The sequence below is a fragment of the Mustela nivalis genome (assembly GCF_964662115.1).
Source record: "Mustela nivalis genome assembly, chromosome: 10".
NCBI lineage: Eukaryota > Metazoa > Chordata > Mammalia > Carnivora > Mustelidae > Mustela > Mustela nivalis.
Window position 1 is genome coordinate 18030281 of NC_139029.1, and position 15476 is coordinate 18045756.

At 50.9% G+C, this 15476-nt stretch overlaps 1 protein-coding gene across 5 annotated transcripts; it reads right to left on the bottom strand.

The window, feature by feature from the left end:
• Positions 1 to 965: 965 nt before the first annotated feature.
• Positions 966 to 12412, bottom strand: PAQR7 (progestin and adipoQ receptor family member 7). Of its 5 annotated transcripts, none has more exons than XR_014299199.1 (3): positions 11836 to 11960; positions 8671 to 8767; positions 966 to 1175 (listed from the first exon to the last, which is right to left on the bottom strand). XR_014299199.1 is itself a non-coding variant. In XM_082684707.1 (3 exons), the coding sequence occupies exon 3, from the start codon at positions 4282 to 4284 to the stop codon at positions 3238 to 3240; it is 1047 nt and encodes a 348-aa protein (XP_082540833.1). In that variant the 5' UTR covers positions 4285 to 4305; positions 8671 to 8767; positions 11836 to 12412; the 3' UTR covers positions 2281 to 3237. The 5 variants fall into 5 exon arrangements, 4 of the variants coding, with proteins under 4 accessions (XP_082540833.1, XP_082540834.1, XP_082540835.1 ...); XM_082684707.1 differs by lacking the exon at positions 966 to 1175 and adding an exon at positions 2281 to 4305 and having other exon boundaries at positions 11836 to 12412; XM_082684708.1 differs by lacking the exon at positions 966 to 1175 and adding an exon at positions 2281 to 4305 and having other exon boundaries at positions 11733 to 11906.
• Between the last annotated feature and the right edge of the window lie 3064 nt (positions 12413 to 15476).

The following is a 15476-nucleotide window of genomic DNA, read 5'->3' on the forward strand; positions in this document are numbered from 1 at the left end:
CTCAGCGGGGGAATCTGTGTCTCCCTTTCTCTCTCTCTCTCTCAAATAAATAAAATTTTTTTAAACAGTGCGGTGAGGGGCAGCTGGGTGGCTCAGTGGGTTGGGGCCTCTGCCTTCAGCTTGGGTCGTGATCTTTAAAAAAAAAAGGGGGGTGGGTGGGGGCGCCTGGGTCATGATCTCAGGGTCCTGCAATGGAGCCCACCATTGGGCTCTCTGCTCGCCAGGGAGCCTGCTTCCCCATCTCTCTCTCTGCCTGTCTCTCTGCCTACTTGTGATCTCTGTCAAATAAATAAATAAAAATCTTTAAAAAAAAAAAAAAAGAGGGGTGTGGTGCCTGGGTGGCCCATTCGGTTAAGTGTCTGCCTTCAGCTCAGGTCATGATCCCTGGGTCCTGGGATCCATCCCTGTGTTGGGAATCCCTGCTCAGCAGGGACCTTGCTTCTTTCCCTCCCCTTGCAGCTCCCCCTGCTTGTGCTCTCGCTCAGTCAAAATCTTTTTTGAAAAAATGAAACTAAAAATATAAAAAATGAAAGCTAAAAATTTGGAGTCCCAGGCTTGTCAGCTCCAGAACTATCTCCTAGTCCTGCCTTTACAGCTTAAGGGTGACCTTGAGTTTTAAAGAGGATCAAGTGAGGTAATATTTGTGAAAGCACTTTGCAGATTGTGAAAGTTCCTCAGAAATTCAGAAGTGCTGGCATCCCACTCATTCTTCCATCCCTAACCAGTCCCCATAGACATTCTTTTTTTTTTTTTTTTAAAGATTTTATTTATTTATTTGTCAGAGAGCGCGAGCGAAAGCGAGCACAGGCAGACAGAGTGGAAGGCAGAGTCAGAGGGAGAAGCAGGCTCCCTGCGGAGCAAGGAGCCCGATGTGGGACTCGATCCCAGGATGCTGGGATCATGACCTGAGCCGAAGGCAGCTGCTTAACCAACTGAGCCACCCAGGCGTCCCCCCATAGACATTCTTTTATTTTATTTTATTTTATTTTATTTATTTGACAGAGATAGACACAGGGACAGGGGGAACACAAGCAGGGGGAGTGGGAGAGGAAGAAGCAGGCTTTCCACTGAGCAGAGAGCCGGATGAGGGGCTGGATCCCAGGACCCAGGGACCATGACCTGAGCCAAAGGCAGACTCTTAATGACTGAACCATCCAGGAGCCCCTAAACAGGATCTTTAAAAAAAAAAAAAAAAAAAAAAAAAAAAAAAAAGATTTATTTGAGAGAGAGAGAGAGAGAGTGGGAGAAGGAGCAGAGAGAGAATCTCAAGCAGACTCCCCGCTGAGCATGGAGTCCCATGTAGTGCGCAATCTTGCAACCCTGAGATCACAACCTGAGCCAAAATCAAGAGTCCAGGTGGCTCAGTTGGTTAAGCAGCTGCCTTTGGTTCAGGTCATGATCCCAGGGTCCTGGGATTGAGCCCCGCATGGGGCTCCCTGCTCAACCGAGACCCTGCTTCTCCCTCTCCCCTCTGTCTGCAGCTCTGCCTGCTGGTGCTCTCTCTCTCTGTCAAATAAATAAAATCTTTAAAAAAAAAAATCAAGAGTCCAACATGCTTAACTGAGCCACGCAGGCACCCCTATAAACAAGATACTTTAGCAATAGAGTGGTTTTTTAAAGATTTTACTTATTTGTCAGCAAGAGAAAGGGCACACAAGCAGGGGGAGCAGCAGGCTGAGGGAGGAACAACTCTCCGCTGAGCAGGCAGCCTGGTGTAGGACTCCATCCCAGGACCTGGGGATCATGACCTGAGCTGAAGGCAGACGCTTAACCAACTAAGCTACCCAGGCACCCAGCGGAGTGAAATTTTTTATTCACTTGGGCTTTTTTTTTTTTTTTTAAATCAGGACTTCCTAATTTTCCTTCACTGTGCTGTGGAAAACTATTATAAACTATATTTTTAGTTTACTCCTTTAGAAAAGGAGTATTATAAAAGTTAACATATAAAATCCTTCCTGATTGAAGGAAAGACCAAAAAATGAAATCTTTATCAAATTATTAAGTAGGATTATTTAAAACTTCACACATTCCTTTAACTTCTAAAACTTATTTAGTAATACAACTTCCCCCCTTCCCTGCCAAAAAGAAAGAGTTCATATATATAGCATAAAGGCCCCAATCACGCCTAGGCAAAGAAAAAAGCATCCACTACTTTTGTCTTCCCTGTTTCCACCCCTGGGGACCCCAGCCACTCCCTGGAAAACCTCTTCAACATGTTGGGCAGGTCCATGGGGGCCCCAGGGCCCCGTTCCCAAGACAGGAGGCAAAAAGCAAAGAGGCTGCTGTTATTGGTCACTTTATTGAATCCAGGACATATCAGAGTCCAGATCACCCCTACCTCCAGCTCCGCTGAACTCCCTTCAGTACCTCTTTGGTCTTTGTAGAGGCTTTACCCTCTGCCTGGAATGCCCTCCTTCATCTGCAAACTCCTATTCACCCCTCCCAACCCTTGACCTTGAGTGGGGCAGCAGACAGCACCGATTATTCCTCCCCGTGCTTCCCCTGACAGGTCACTCGCATATTAAAGCTCTCATCATCCTGCATGGATCCAAAGGACCCAGAGGTTGCCCAGGAAACGTTGAATGGATAACTGAATCATGAACAAGGAAACCAGGAGAAAGGCTGGGAACAGGATGTGTGGGTCACAGAGCTAAGAAAGGCTGGGGCTCACTGTAGGGGATGGTGACAAAGGATGTATGGGCCCTGGGTGGGATCCATTTCTACCTGCCACAATCTTCTACCTTTGGAGACTCTGTGGAACTCCAAAGCTCCAGGCCGGAGCTCAAGGAATGATAAGATCCTACATATATTCGGGGCCTGCTCCTTCCCTATCCACCAGTGAAATCTGCCTCTGGCCTAAATTCTATCTTCACCCCCCCTCAGATAATCTGGAAGCTCCCAACTGGGGTCCTGGCCCCAGCTGACCCCTGATCCTCACCCTTAGTGAGAGACAATGGAAAGAGGCAAGCCTGGTTGGCCCTCATCTTTATCTCTTTTCCTCTCCCAGGGCAAGGGGCTGGGGTAGGCCCAGGAGTGGACCCCCCAGCTGCTCCGGGCCAATCCCCAAATCTAAGGACAGGCCAGTACCGCCTTTGGCAGCTGAAGCGTTCACAGAAAGTCATCGCAGGCCAGACACAAACAACTTTACCAGGCCTTGTTCCCCTCTGGAGCCAAGCCCTGATCCCCGGGCTCTCACTCTACCTCCCTCCCTACCAGCCCCCATCCTCTTCCTCCCCCTCACTGGGTCTTCCGGTCAAGTTTGCGCCGAACCAGCTGGCTCAGGAGGAAGGCGGTCAGCACACTGCTGCCCACCGTGAGCAGGAAGAGGCCAGAGAAGTTGTGGGGCCAGAGGGTGTGCAGAGGCTCATAGATGGGCCGCCGGGCCTCATAGTCCAGGGCCACAGCCTCCAGCTGAGCCAGCGTGCACAGCACCAAGAACACGTGGAAGAGCTGGTGGCCTTGGCCGAAGAGGTGGCAGCTGCCGGGAAACCAGCGCTCCGGCATGAAGGCTGAGAAGAAAGCCGCGGCCAAAAGGAAGAAGACCACTTGGCACTTGTGGTAGAGAAGAGCGGGGTCATCTGCGGTCCGGTCGGGGGACACCAGGATGCGGTGCACCACGGGGCTGATGTCCAGCGCGTAGGCCAGCGCCGACGGCACCTCCTGGCAGGTGCGGCCCAGCAGGCCTGGCTTCTGGCTGTACTTGTTGTAGCAGGAGCCGGTGCAAGAAAGCCAGGCGAGAAAGGCGGCCGTGGGCAGGAAGATGGCCTGCACCCGGGCATGCCAGGCAGGCTCGATGGTGTAGTAGAAGTGCGCCAGGGCGCTGCCGAACTGGTACACGGCCACGCCCACGTAGTCCAGGAAGAAGAAGCTGTAGTGCCAGAACTCGGACTTGGCCTGCAGGAGGTGAGCCAAGGCGCTGAGGGACAGGTAGGTGAAGGAGGCAAGGATAATGATGAAGAGGGGCAGGGCATGGGGGTCTCCCCAGAAGTCCACGGTCCCCGCAAAGATGGCCAGCCGCAGCAGCAGCACTAGCGCCGCCAGCAGGTGGGTCCAGACGTTCACCGCCTCATTGTGCTGCTGGAACAGTGTGCGGAAGTAGAAGCGCCACGTCTGATGCAGCGGCCGGTAGCCCACGTAGATGTACGGCTTCCAGAAGAGGGGCGGCACCTCGGCTCGGTCCACCGTGAACACGGGCTCTGGCCGTCCGGATGGCTGCGGCTCCCGGTGGGCCTGCCGCAAAGTGGGCAGGAGATGGCTGAGCTTCTGGGCCACCATCGTGGCCATGGCTGTGGGCCAGGCAGCAAACTGGGAGAAGGGCAGAGCAGAGTCAGGGCACCCTGGCCCTCCATGAGCAGCAGCTGGGAGGCTCTGGAGCCGGGCTTTTATTCCCTCCTTCCCTTCCCCTTTATTCCTACTCTGAGTTTCTGAAGAGAGGAGTCATCCTAAGGAAGATCATGGCTCTGCCCCTACCACTGTTCTGGGCCCTGATGTATCCCAAGTACCTAGAACAGTGCCTGGTGTGCCATATGGGGCTCAGTCAATGCTTGAGAAATGAATGGAGGTGGCTCACTACCTCAGCCACTTCCATTCCAGTCCAGGTCCACACAGCAGCCCTTCTGCTTTCTCCTGTGTTCATGATGACATCTGTGTTCACCTGCTGGTGACAGTGACCTTGCTAACAACAGGCCCACAGTCTCTTCCTTTAGCCCCTTCAGAGTGGCAGGTCTCCCACTGACCCTCCATCAAATTCCATGATCTGGTCCCTGCTATCTTTTCCTGTCCTGTTGCTCAGCCACAATGTACTACCAACCCAGCTACAGCCTCACCACACCCCTGAGCCTGTTTCATGTGTCCAGAGGTTTACACAAGCTGTTCCCTCTGCCTGAGTTGTCTTCCTCATCTTGCCTACCTGATAAACTCCTACTCATCCCTCAAAACCCATATCTTCTGTGATACTTTCCCTGGCCCCCAGATCTCTGATGATGACCTCTCGAGTGTCTACCATAAGATACCCATCTTTTGACCATTTTAACATTTCTCATGGGTATTAAAATCATTAATGTGAGCTCACGAAGGGTAGGCAGTTAGCCTCATTGTTTTGTGAACCTGTGGGGCTTTGGAGGTAGCTGACACTTAGTGTTTGTTGAATCAAAGAGCGTAACAGCATCCTGGTAACACTTCATACCCTTAGTCCCCAACTCAAAAAGCCACTTTTTCCCCCTGAAAGTCCCCAGTTAAAAACTGATTCTATAGGGACGCCTGGGTGGCTCAGTCTGTTAAGCATCTGCTTTTGGCTCAAGTCATGATCCCAGGGTCCTGGGTTTGAGTCCTACATCGGGCTCCTTGCTCAGCAGGGAGCCTGCTTCTCCCTCTGCCTGCCACTCCCGCTGCTTGTGCTCTCTCCCTCTCTCTTTCTCTGACAAATGAAAAAATAAAAACTTAAAAAAAAAAATCTGATTCCCTTTCCCTTAGCCATAGTTCCACTCAAAAGGTCCTCCTCCTCCAGCCTTTCCACTCCCATCCACGGCTGCTAATTCTAAAGGGATCAAATCTAACCCTTCACCCTGCCATTCAAGACCCTGCTCCTACCCTTATTTCCCACCTAACCCAAATATCACACCCTGTGCCAACTTCCTTTCTTTCCACTAAAATCCATCAGGGCCAGTTCTACCTACCACCTCCAGGGGGCCTCCTTACTTCACCCCCCCCCTCGCCACCCCTCCCCATCTACTATTCCTGTGTCTGTTATATAATATACCATATAAAACATATTCACTCTTCATCTGGTCATTTAGCAAACAATTACTGAGTCCCTTCTCTGCCTCAGGTCCTGTGCTGGGTCCCAGGGAGGGCAGAGAGGAAAAAGATCTAATCCCTGCCCCCTGGGAACTTCACAGTATGTGGAGATTATCAAAAGGAAAATAAGTCATAGCAAATGCTTATACAGTACCCGCTTTGTGTCAGACACTGTTTTAAATACTTTATATATAATTGACTCCTTGATACTTCATAACATCCTGTGAGTAGGTACTATCATTAGTACCATTTTGCAGATAAGGAACTGAGGCAAGGAGACATGAAGGACCCTGCCCACACAACTAGCTAGGAGGTGGCAGAGGCACGGTCTGGACTCATTTTGCAATCGCAACCACTACCCTGAACTGCCCTTTGTAAGACAAGGTGGCAAGTGCCATTAATCATTTCATAGTTAAATATTCTCTTTATAGTTTGGCCTGAAACCAGTTGCTTAATTCAGGCTTATCTTCATTCGCTGTGTCAGTCATTAAGTCAAATATCTACTGAAACACTAGCACCTGCCCCACAACTCCCATCCCTCCGATGAGCTTATTGGACTCAGCGCCCTGGTCTTCTGTCCGTCTTTCATCACATATTTATTGCAACTACCTTTGCACCAGTCATTGTAAGAGGCAAGGAGATCCAGGTAGGATAAAGCTCTCATGTTTCTGCCACCAACAGCACCTCAATCACCCCCCAAAGCTCCCCAGTAATTAACACACAGTCCAATAAATGCAGGGAGCTTGCTATGTGAAGGCAGTATCAAGACAAGCCCCCAACCACCCTCCTCCTCACCCTAGCCTGACCTGCATCCCTAAGTGCCCCCTACATGACATGTCTCAAGTCAGCTCTGGTCACTGGCCTCTCCTAGTCCAGTGAGGAGGCAGGAGTTAAACAACTCACTACAATACTGCACAAGGGGTGCTTCTGACAGGGGAGCGCAGGACTCTCCCACTTCCCATTCCCCAGACAGCATGGCACAGGTCAGGTTTAGGAAGCCGACCTTGCTGGCCGCTTCCATCCATGAGAACCCCTTCCCAACTCCACCCCACGCTGGCCTGCCTTGCTAGTGGAGGAGCCAGCACTGGAGGCGGGTCTCCTCCCCAAGAGTCTGGGCTTCAGCCTCTACCCTTGTCTACCACTTTGGCTTTCCAACTCAGAACCTCAGGAAGCCCGAAAAGGCCTCTGAAAATGTCTTATGCAGCACCTTTGTTTTACACTGAGGAAACAAGAGCCCAGAGACAGGCAGGCTTTCCCCAGAGCTGCCCAATCCAGCCAAGTTTCCATTCCCCCACAAGGGAGAAGACCAAGAAATGATAATATCCGATGGAGGCCTAGTTCCTGGGTCCCTGTGATCCATTAAATCTAGTCCATGGCTCCATATCCCACTGAGAACTTTCTAAGTCATAACAGCCTATTAAAGGCTCTAAGAAGTCCTGCAGCATAGATGTCAGCTTTGCTTTGTTGAACCTCCATTTGTCAAGACTGCCTGACCAAAGATTCTTTTCCTAGTAATAATTACATTGTAGAGCCAGCTGAAATGTGTGCTTACTGCATTCTCACTCTTTATAACCTTGTTGCAGTTAATTCCCATAACTAGACTGGTGAGGTAGGTATTATGCCCATTTTCTTTCTTTTTTTTTTATAAAAAGATTTTATTTATTTATTTGACAGAGAGAGAGAGAGGTCACAAGTAGGCAGAGAGGCATGCAGAGAGAGAGGGTGGGGGGAAGCAGGCTCCCCGCTCAGCAGAGAGCCCGAGGCGGGGCTCGATCCCAGGACCCTGAGATCATGACCTGAGCTGAAGGCAGAGGCTTAACCCACTGAGCCACCCAGGCGCCCCCCCCCCCCCGCATTTTCTTTTTGAGGCTAGTGAAACTCAGAGAGGTTAGGAGCTCTTCCCCAAGTGCACATGCTCACATTCATACATGTGTGTACACACACACACACACAGAGGCTACCCTGCCTCCTGTCACTGTCAATCTGCATTCCACAGAACTACTTTATAAAATAATGGTCTAAAGCAGGTAGCCAAGGCCTTTCCCATAAATTATTTCCTTAGTCTGCTAGCAACTGACACGGATCCAGGGTCGTCCGTCCCCTCCCACCAGCCACCCATTGGCTCTACACCAGTGAAGCCCTAGCTCACAGCCACCTCCTCAGGTTGTCATAGCTCCCGCAGGGCCCTCTTCCTCCACCAGCCATGGTGGGGCCTAAGCATGGTGGGGCCTAACCCAGAGGTTACATACTAGGATAAAGAGATCTTGCTCCCTACTTCCTTTAGACCTCACCCACAGGCCCGATTCCAGCTGGATCTGTCTATTTTTAGAATTAGTTCCCATCTCCTGACTCCATGGAAAGGGGTCCCCACATCCAGGGGAAAGGTGCAGGAGCAGGGGTCTAGCATGAGTTGGAAGGAGGAGGGCAGGTATCCAGAGACCACCCTCAGAGAATCCTCAGAGTCATCTGCCCACCAGGCTGTCAAGACCTGCTTGTTTCGGGCCACCCTCCACCACCCTCCGCCAAAGCCTAGGTTACCTAGGGGTTTTCCTGGAGCCTGGGGGCCGATGGCTTCCGCTGTGGGACTGGGCAATTTCACCAGATGCCAGGCACTGGGTGGCACTTCCACAGGTGAGGGTCACTAGGGGCGGGGCTTCCAAGGACTGGAGGTGTCTTGTGTGATGTCACCAGAGGGTGGGGCTAAAGGAAACCTCCACCTCTCCCTTCCCCCAACCAACACCATGCCCACACTGGTCAAATCCCAGTTAAATGTAGCCCTCCTAGCCAGGCCTCAGCTGCAGAAAGAAAGTCAGCATCACCCTCCACATGAAATGTCTGGGGAAACCCAGGGCTAGCTAAAAAGTTGGGACTTACCCAAGATTCACACAGCAAGATGGGCAAAGCTGGGCTGAGACCAGGTAACCAGGGACTGGTCGATGGATGTCAGGCACACTTGACCAGCTTCTGTCCCCTACTCACCAGGAATCATAACAGAAAGAAGTTAGAAATAAAGGAGAAAGGAGACACCATAAAGGCTCATGAAGGAGATGGACTTCAGATTCAGAAAAAACAGGTTTGACGCCTGCTTCCATTACATACAAGCTGTGTGACTTAAGACAAGTGATTCGCCTTCTCTGAGCCTTAGCGCCCTCACAGGAATTATACTATTATCTCTAGCATAGATGGCTGTAAAGATTAAACTCATTAGAATAAAGTTGTAGCACAGTTGAGGGACTTAATAAATGATTGTTATTATTATTAATTATAAATAGTAGTAGTAACTCATTGTTATTAATAGTAGTATTATTTTAATTATCCCCAGCCTGAGTCGTAGTATTTGAAATATCCCCAGCCCTAGAGATTCGCTTGGCATCGTCTAAAAAAAACTGTCCTCTTTTAACCCTCTTTTTACCCAGAAGCAAAACAGATGACAAACTTGTAGGGATGGGGCAATAAATGGGCTTCAAAGTGGGAGAGCCCCAGGTTTTACCCATCCCACTGAATTCAGTGCACATGGCAGGCCAAAGGCTACAGGGCTGGGGCACAGGGTGAAGGAAGCATACAGACTCCCTGCCCAGACAGGGCTCTCCCACACAAATGAAATGCCTAGAGGCTGAGGAAAGTCCAACTGGAGAGAGGGCACGTGGGTGGTGACCGTGCAGCACTGGAGACAGCTGACTCTCCAAGGGAGGGTGTCTACCACTTGCCTCAGGCCAGCTATTTCAGAGAGAAGCCAGGTCCCTATTTTCACGTGAGAGTGGGATTTCAAATCTGACACTCATCGGCTGTGTAACTTCGCTTTTTAAGTCCTTACCCTCTCTAAACCTATTTTCTCATTCATAATCAAAGGATAGTAACAGCCACCCCTTGGGCTCTTGTGAAAGCAAAACAAAGTTATAGATGCAAGCTGTTGGCTCCAGCAAAGCCTGACTCTGTCTGCGCTTTTTGTTGGGTTTGAGTCCTGGCTCAGCCATTCAATCCCTATGGGATCCTGGACAAGTCCATTCCCCTCTCGGCCCCGTTTCTCCAAATGTCAAAGGAGAGAGTGAATTTACTGGTAACATCAAAGGGCGCTTCAGGCCCTGAGATGTTCCAATATTTGTTCCAAGCCGAGTGTGTGCCAGGGTCTAGAGATTCAGCGGTGAACAAAGCAGTTAAGACACTTTCCTCATGGAACCAACAGCCCTGCAAGTAACAGCTAAGGGCAAGAACTAAGGGTATTAATACCCTGCCCTCTTGGAGCTTAATAGCCTAACTAAAAAATGCCTATTACGAGTATTAATCAGTTATAACTCTACTTTCTCTCTCGCCTCCATCTTGGCATGCAAAATATTCATTGTTGCTTCTCTGGGACCTGATTATTCAGCACATTCCCTTAAAGACAGCTTTATCTTGCCATAGAAGACAAAGTCTAACCTCAGATAAAAAATAATAGAAAGGCAGGGGGGACGTCTGGCTGGCTCAGTAGGTAGAGCATGAGATTCTTGATCTGAGGGTCGTGAGTTCAAGCTGCGTGTTAGGCCTGGGCCCACTTAAATAATAATAAATAATAAATAATAAATTAATAAATTATTTTTATAATAATTATAAATAATAAAATAATAATAATAATAATAATTGTTATTTTATAATAATTTTAATTTATTAATAAATTAATAAATAATCATAATAATAATAGTAAGGTCTGGCCCATATTAACACAAGAGTTGTTAGAGGTAAATGTTCTTGAAGGGTCCTGACAAGCATGATTTATAAGAGCCCAAATATTATCAATAAGATTAGATGCTAACATTAATAATTACAGTGGCTTGCTGTTTACAAAGAACTTTCACATATATTTCAAGTCTCCCTCAAAGCAACTCTGGTCCTCCATGTAAGCTGCTGTCACAGCTCAGGAGGCAGGATGGCCGGGCACAACATCTGACTCCCAAACCAGTGCTCTTGACTTTCATCCACTGTAGTCAACTCCCAGGCATCCGGTGGGTGGCCACAGATTACACAAGCAAAGTTTTCGTCCCTGGCTGGCCTCCCGATCTCCCAGCAACTGGGTCACCTCCCTCAATGCAAACCAATTCCCCAACTCGGCAGAATGTGTTTAAGAAAAAGTCTTCCATTTCTTCCAAAACTGAACAAAAATCATTTTTTTGTTTTTTTGTAACCACACCTGGGCCACGATTTCTGATTAGAATAGAATAAGTAAGTCAAAGGAATTCTGTGGAACTCAGACTCACTAATGCTCTGAGGACAGGGAAGAACCTGTAGGAAGAAGGCAGGCTCAGAGAGGTTGGGTGAGCTGGCTATAGTCACCCAGCAAGGGATGGAAGAGGGACCCAACTTTCACCTCTGTCCAGCAAGGGCCCGTCTAGTCAGGGAAACTGAGGCTGGAGTGGGGCTGCCTCTTCCCAAGGGCTCTGAGGTGGCACAAACCCCTTGAAGTGAGGCTGGAACCCTCTCCCACAGGAGCTAAAACGTAAGGTCCTGGGCCATCCAATCAGGTGCAGCCAGGCTCTGGGACTCCATCAAACTCTCAAACTCTCCAGCTGTGGCCTAGCCAGGCCCCTCACTCAGGCCAGGCCGGCATGGGCTGCCCCAGGGAAACCTCCGGGGGTCTTCAAAGCCTGCATGCTTGGAGCAAATGCTATGGGGTGGTGTGGGGCTCCTTCCTCTTCCCCTCACTGGGTAGGGAAACCTCTATGCTTTCCTGACACCAAGACAGGCTTCCCCATCCCAACCAGCCTAGATGGCCCCCAAGTGCGACCCTCTCACATCATCATCCAGTTCCAGGTAGTCGCACCCCTTTTGCCCCTGGAGTCTCCCTACATTCTCCCGCGGGAGCAGCGAACCCCTGGCCTCTCCTCTTCCTGGCCACCGCGGCCGTGCCCACTCTCTCAGATGCGTCCATTCCAGCGGGTCCCCCAGCGTCCTCCCGCTCTCACCCTGGGGAGCCCCGGCTCCGGCTCCGCCCCCTGCGCGCGGGATCGCCGCCCCCGGGAGCAGCCCCTGCGCCAGCCGCCGGTCCCCCTCTCTCCAGCCCCGTACCTGCTGCGGGCCGGAGCTTGGCGGGGAGCCAGGTCGCCTAGGACCCGCGGCCCTCGGCGTCCCCGGCGACCTGCAGGCAGATAAAGGGGCGGCCGGTGGCCCCGCCCCGAGGCGGTCGGGGGGCGGGGCGGCGGCGGCGGGCGGGAGGGGAGCGGCGGCACCGCGGGCCTCCCCGCCCCCCGCCGCGCCCACTTGTTGCCCGCGGAGGCGGGGAGGCGGGGAGGGCTCCCCGACCCCGGCAACCACGGAGTCGTGGGTGTTCCTATGGCCATCGTGTAGAAAGATGGGTAGACACAGGCCCGGAGGGCAGAAGGGGTTGCCCAAGTCCCCCAGCTAGGCGGCGGCGCTGTGGAGGCTCCAGCCGAGCGGGTCCCGCTTCCGCCAACGGGAAGCACCAGCTCTGGAGTCTGGACGACCGACTGGCGGGCACCGGGCGAATTGTAGCAGGAGCGCGGACAGGTTTGCCAGCGAGAGCCCGCCGCCCAGCCCCGAAGCCACCAGGATCTCCACACTTGCCCCGCGCACTTCTGGTCTCGATGGGCCCGGCCTTCCCCATTTTCCTCTCTCTGCTCCGGGAGCCCCACACTGGCTCTGCACCCCTGTCTTACTCAAGATTCCACCTCAGCCCTCTCCGTGGGCCGCTTCCCCTGGGCGGCCGGCCCAAGGCATGGTATTTTAACCTCTGTTAAAACACCACTTCCTACCCTCTAGTGTAACATCTCCCCGCAGAAGTGGGAGCCCCCAAAGGGTGAGGGATCCCTGCATAGAGAAGGCCCTCAGCAAAGACTGACTCCTCTGGACCTGGACCAGACAGAGTGGGGAGACACCTCCACCCCCATCTGGGGGGCACACAGCCTGATGGATGCCGAGCTAAGAGGGGACAGTCTGAGAGGGGACACTGCTCCGCCCTTGGGGAGCTCCACCCTCGGGGAGTCCCACGTGTGGGGCATGGGCATGATGACTGGATTCAAGTCCTGGTGCTACCCCCAACTCACCATGTGACCTTGGGCAAGTCTTTTTCTGGGCCTCAAGTTTACTACCTGTGAAATGGAAGTAATAATACCTGACAGGTTGTTAGGAGGATTAATAAAACAGTGGGTATGAAGGTTCTTTGTCAACTGCAATGAATACTAGAGGAATGTATATTTCCTTGCTATATTATAACAAAACATGCATAATCGTAATCATAATAACCCTAAGAATTAGTTAAATCTCTATTATCCATGTGCATAGAAAAGGTGGCATAGAAGAGTCAATCATTTAGAGCAGGTACGGTATGGGAAATGAAAACCAGTAAGGACATTATGGAAATTATAGTCTATATGATGGAATATATTCTATCATAGTGAATACAAATTTAAAGCTTGGAAGGTGACTTAGACTCCTCTCGCAGTTTTTGAACACCCGCTCTGTAATGGACATGTTTTTAAAGCTACAGTTAAAAAATATAAAAATAAAAAAATTAAGTTACAGTCTTTTAAACTCTTGCTATGTGTACTAAATAGTTGTCAAGTTATCTCCTTTGAGCCAGACAACCCTATTAACCCCTTTACAAACTGGGAAACTAAGGATTAGAAAAGGGACATGGGACTGTTATATTATCTCATTTAACCTCATCTTTTCCTAGAAATTGAGTGTTAGGACCCCCATTTTACAGACAGAAAAACTGAGGCCAGGAGGGGAGAAATTATATATTCCAGGTCACGTAGCTCCCGATGTACTTAGGCTCTGAGAAATGGATCTAGAGGTGTGCCTAGCAGAGAGAAAAGTCACTTGAACCTGAAACTCGGCTATGGATATTTGGGAGCTGAATGATAAAAATTTTTAAAAGTAGGAATAGTGATCAGGTATGGAGCACTTGGCATGTGCCCGGCCTAAGGCAAAGCCCCTTCCTTGCACAGTAAGCCCATAAGGGTGTGGTTTCCTTGTCTCATTTCATGGATGGGGAAACTGGTTCCGAAAGATACTACTTGCCCAAGGCCACCCAGTTGGCTAGAGGCAGGCCTGGATCCCAGCCTTGCTCTTATCTGCTAGACAGTACTGGTAACAAGGAGTGAAGCTGTAGGGCCAGGACAATTCCTTCCCTACCCAGCTGTGCCCCATTTCATTTTCCAGCCCAGGGCTGCCCTTCCCCAGCTCAGACACCTGAGTGAGGCCAAGTGACTCCGTGGCTCCAAGAGCCCAGAGCTCTGAAATCCTTTGAGTCCAGACCCTAGAAGAGGAAGGAAGGTGGGTAACCTGTGCAGTAAGCTGTGTGTCATCCAGCTGCCCTCCCAGATGCTGGGTTCAGCTGTTGGAGGAACAGGGTCTCCAGGGAGACTAGATTCCTGGGAGGCCCTAAAGAGTCAAAAGGCCTCAGAAGTCAGGCTCTGAGCTAAGAGACTATCAGAAAGGGCTTCAGTGCACCTAAAGAAAGAAAATATGTGAGGCCTGACTGTCCTGAACACATTGTTTTATTTTCCCCCAAACAAGGGTATCCATTCATGGTGGGGGGGGGGCAGCAAAGCAGTGAAGCACATGAGTGCATTGTGCCTGGGTTCACACCTTAGCTCAGCCACTTACCCCAGGCAAGTTATGTAGCCTCTCTGGATATCTGGTTCATTCATCCTAAAACAGGTCAGCGCCCTCCATTTAGAGTTGGCATGAAGAGTAAAGGAAATCACATACAGTACTCATGGCACCAGATGTATCGTGCTATTGCTCTAGCTCGGTTCCTTTCTCCCCCTCTTTGCCAATAAGGGAGCAAAATAAAGGCTTTGTTGTCTGCCCCCAGTGTTAAGGTGGTTTGGTACACAGCATTATTGAAGCAATTCCTGACTCATACGCACAGCAGAGCCAGCATGCAAAGGCAGGGGTATGACCCAAGACCACAATTTCAGTTGTGTGTGGTGCAGGGGGGGGACATGGCGCTAGGGACACCGACTGCCGACAGAAATTCTCTGCCTGAGGTCCACTTGGAGTGAGCCTTACAGGATGAGGAAGGGTTCTCCGAGCCATGAGGAGGGAAAGAACTTTCCAGACAGTGGGAACAGTATGTGCAAATGTATGGAGGTGTGAATGGTGAAGTAGGTTTAGGGAAGGAGCCATCATGTTCTAGGGCTGGAGAAGAGGGAGCCTGGGGGCAGCAAGTGACATTAGAAAGGTAGGGAGAGGGGGCGCCTGGGTGGCTCAGTGGGTTAAGCCTCTGCCTTCGGCTCAGGTCATGATCCTAGGGTCCTGGGATTGAGCCCCGTACCGGGCTCTCTGCTCAGCAGCGACCCCGCTTCCCTCTCTCTCTCTCTCTCTGCCTGCCTCTCTGCCTACTTGTGATCTCTGTCTGTCAAATAAATAAATAAAATCTTAAAAGAAAGAAAGAAAGAAATGTAGGGAGAGGTTAGAAGGAAGAGAGTCTTGCCCAGGTGAGAGGGCTTTATCCTGAAGGCCATGCGGAGATTGGAGGCAGAGATTAGAGAGAGGAGTGGGAAGGGGTGAGGGGGCTTCAAGGAGAGCAGTCAGAAAGGTAGAGGTATCCTCTGGCACTCGTGGCTGGGTATCAGACTCTTGACCAAGAATCCCAAAGGGGAAGGGTTGGCAATAGCAGCAGACCACAGTGGTGGGAGGAGCGGACTGGGTTTGCAGGGATGCTGGCCGTAGGTGTGTGC

What these genes read in the sequence shown, in the direction of transcription:
- PAQR7 (XM_082684707.1), bottom strand. Translation starts at nt 4,284, where the DNA reads ATGGCCACGATGGTGGCCCAGAAGCTCAGCCATCTCCTGCCCACTTTG.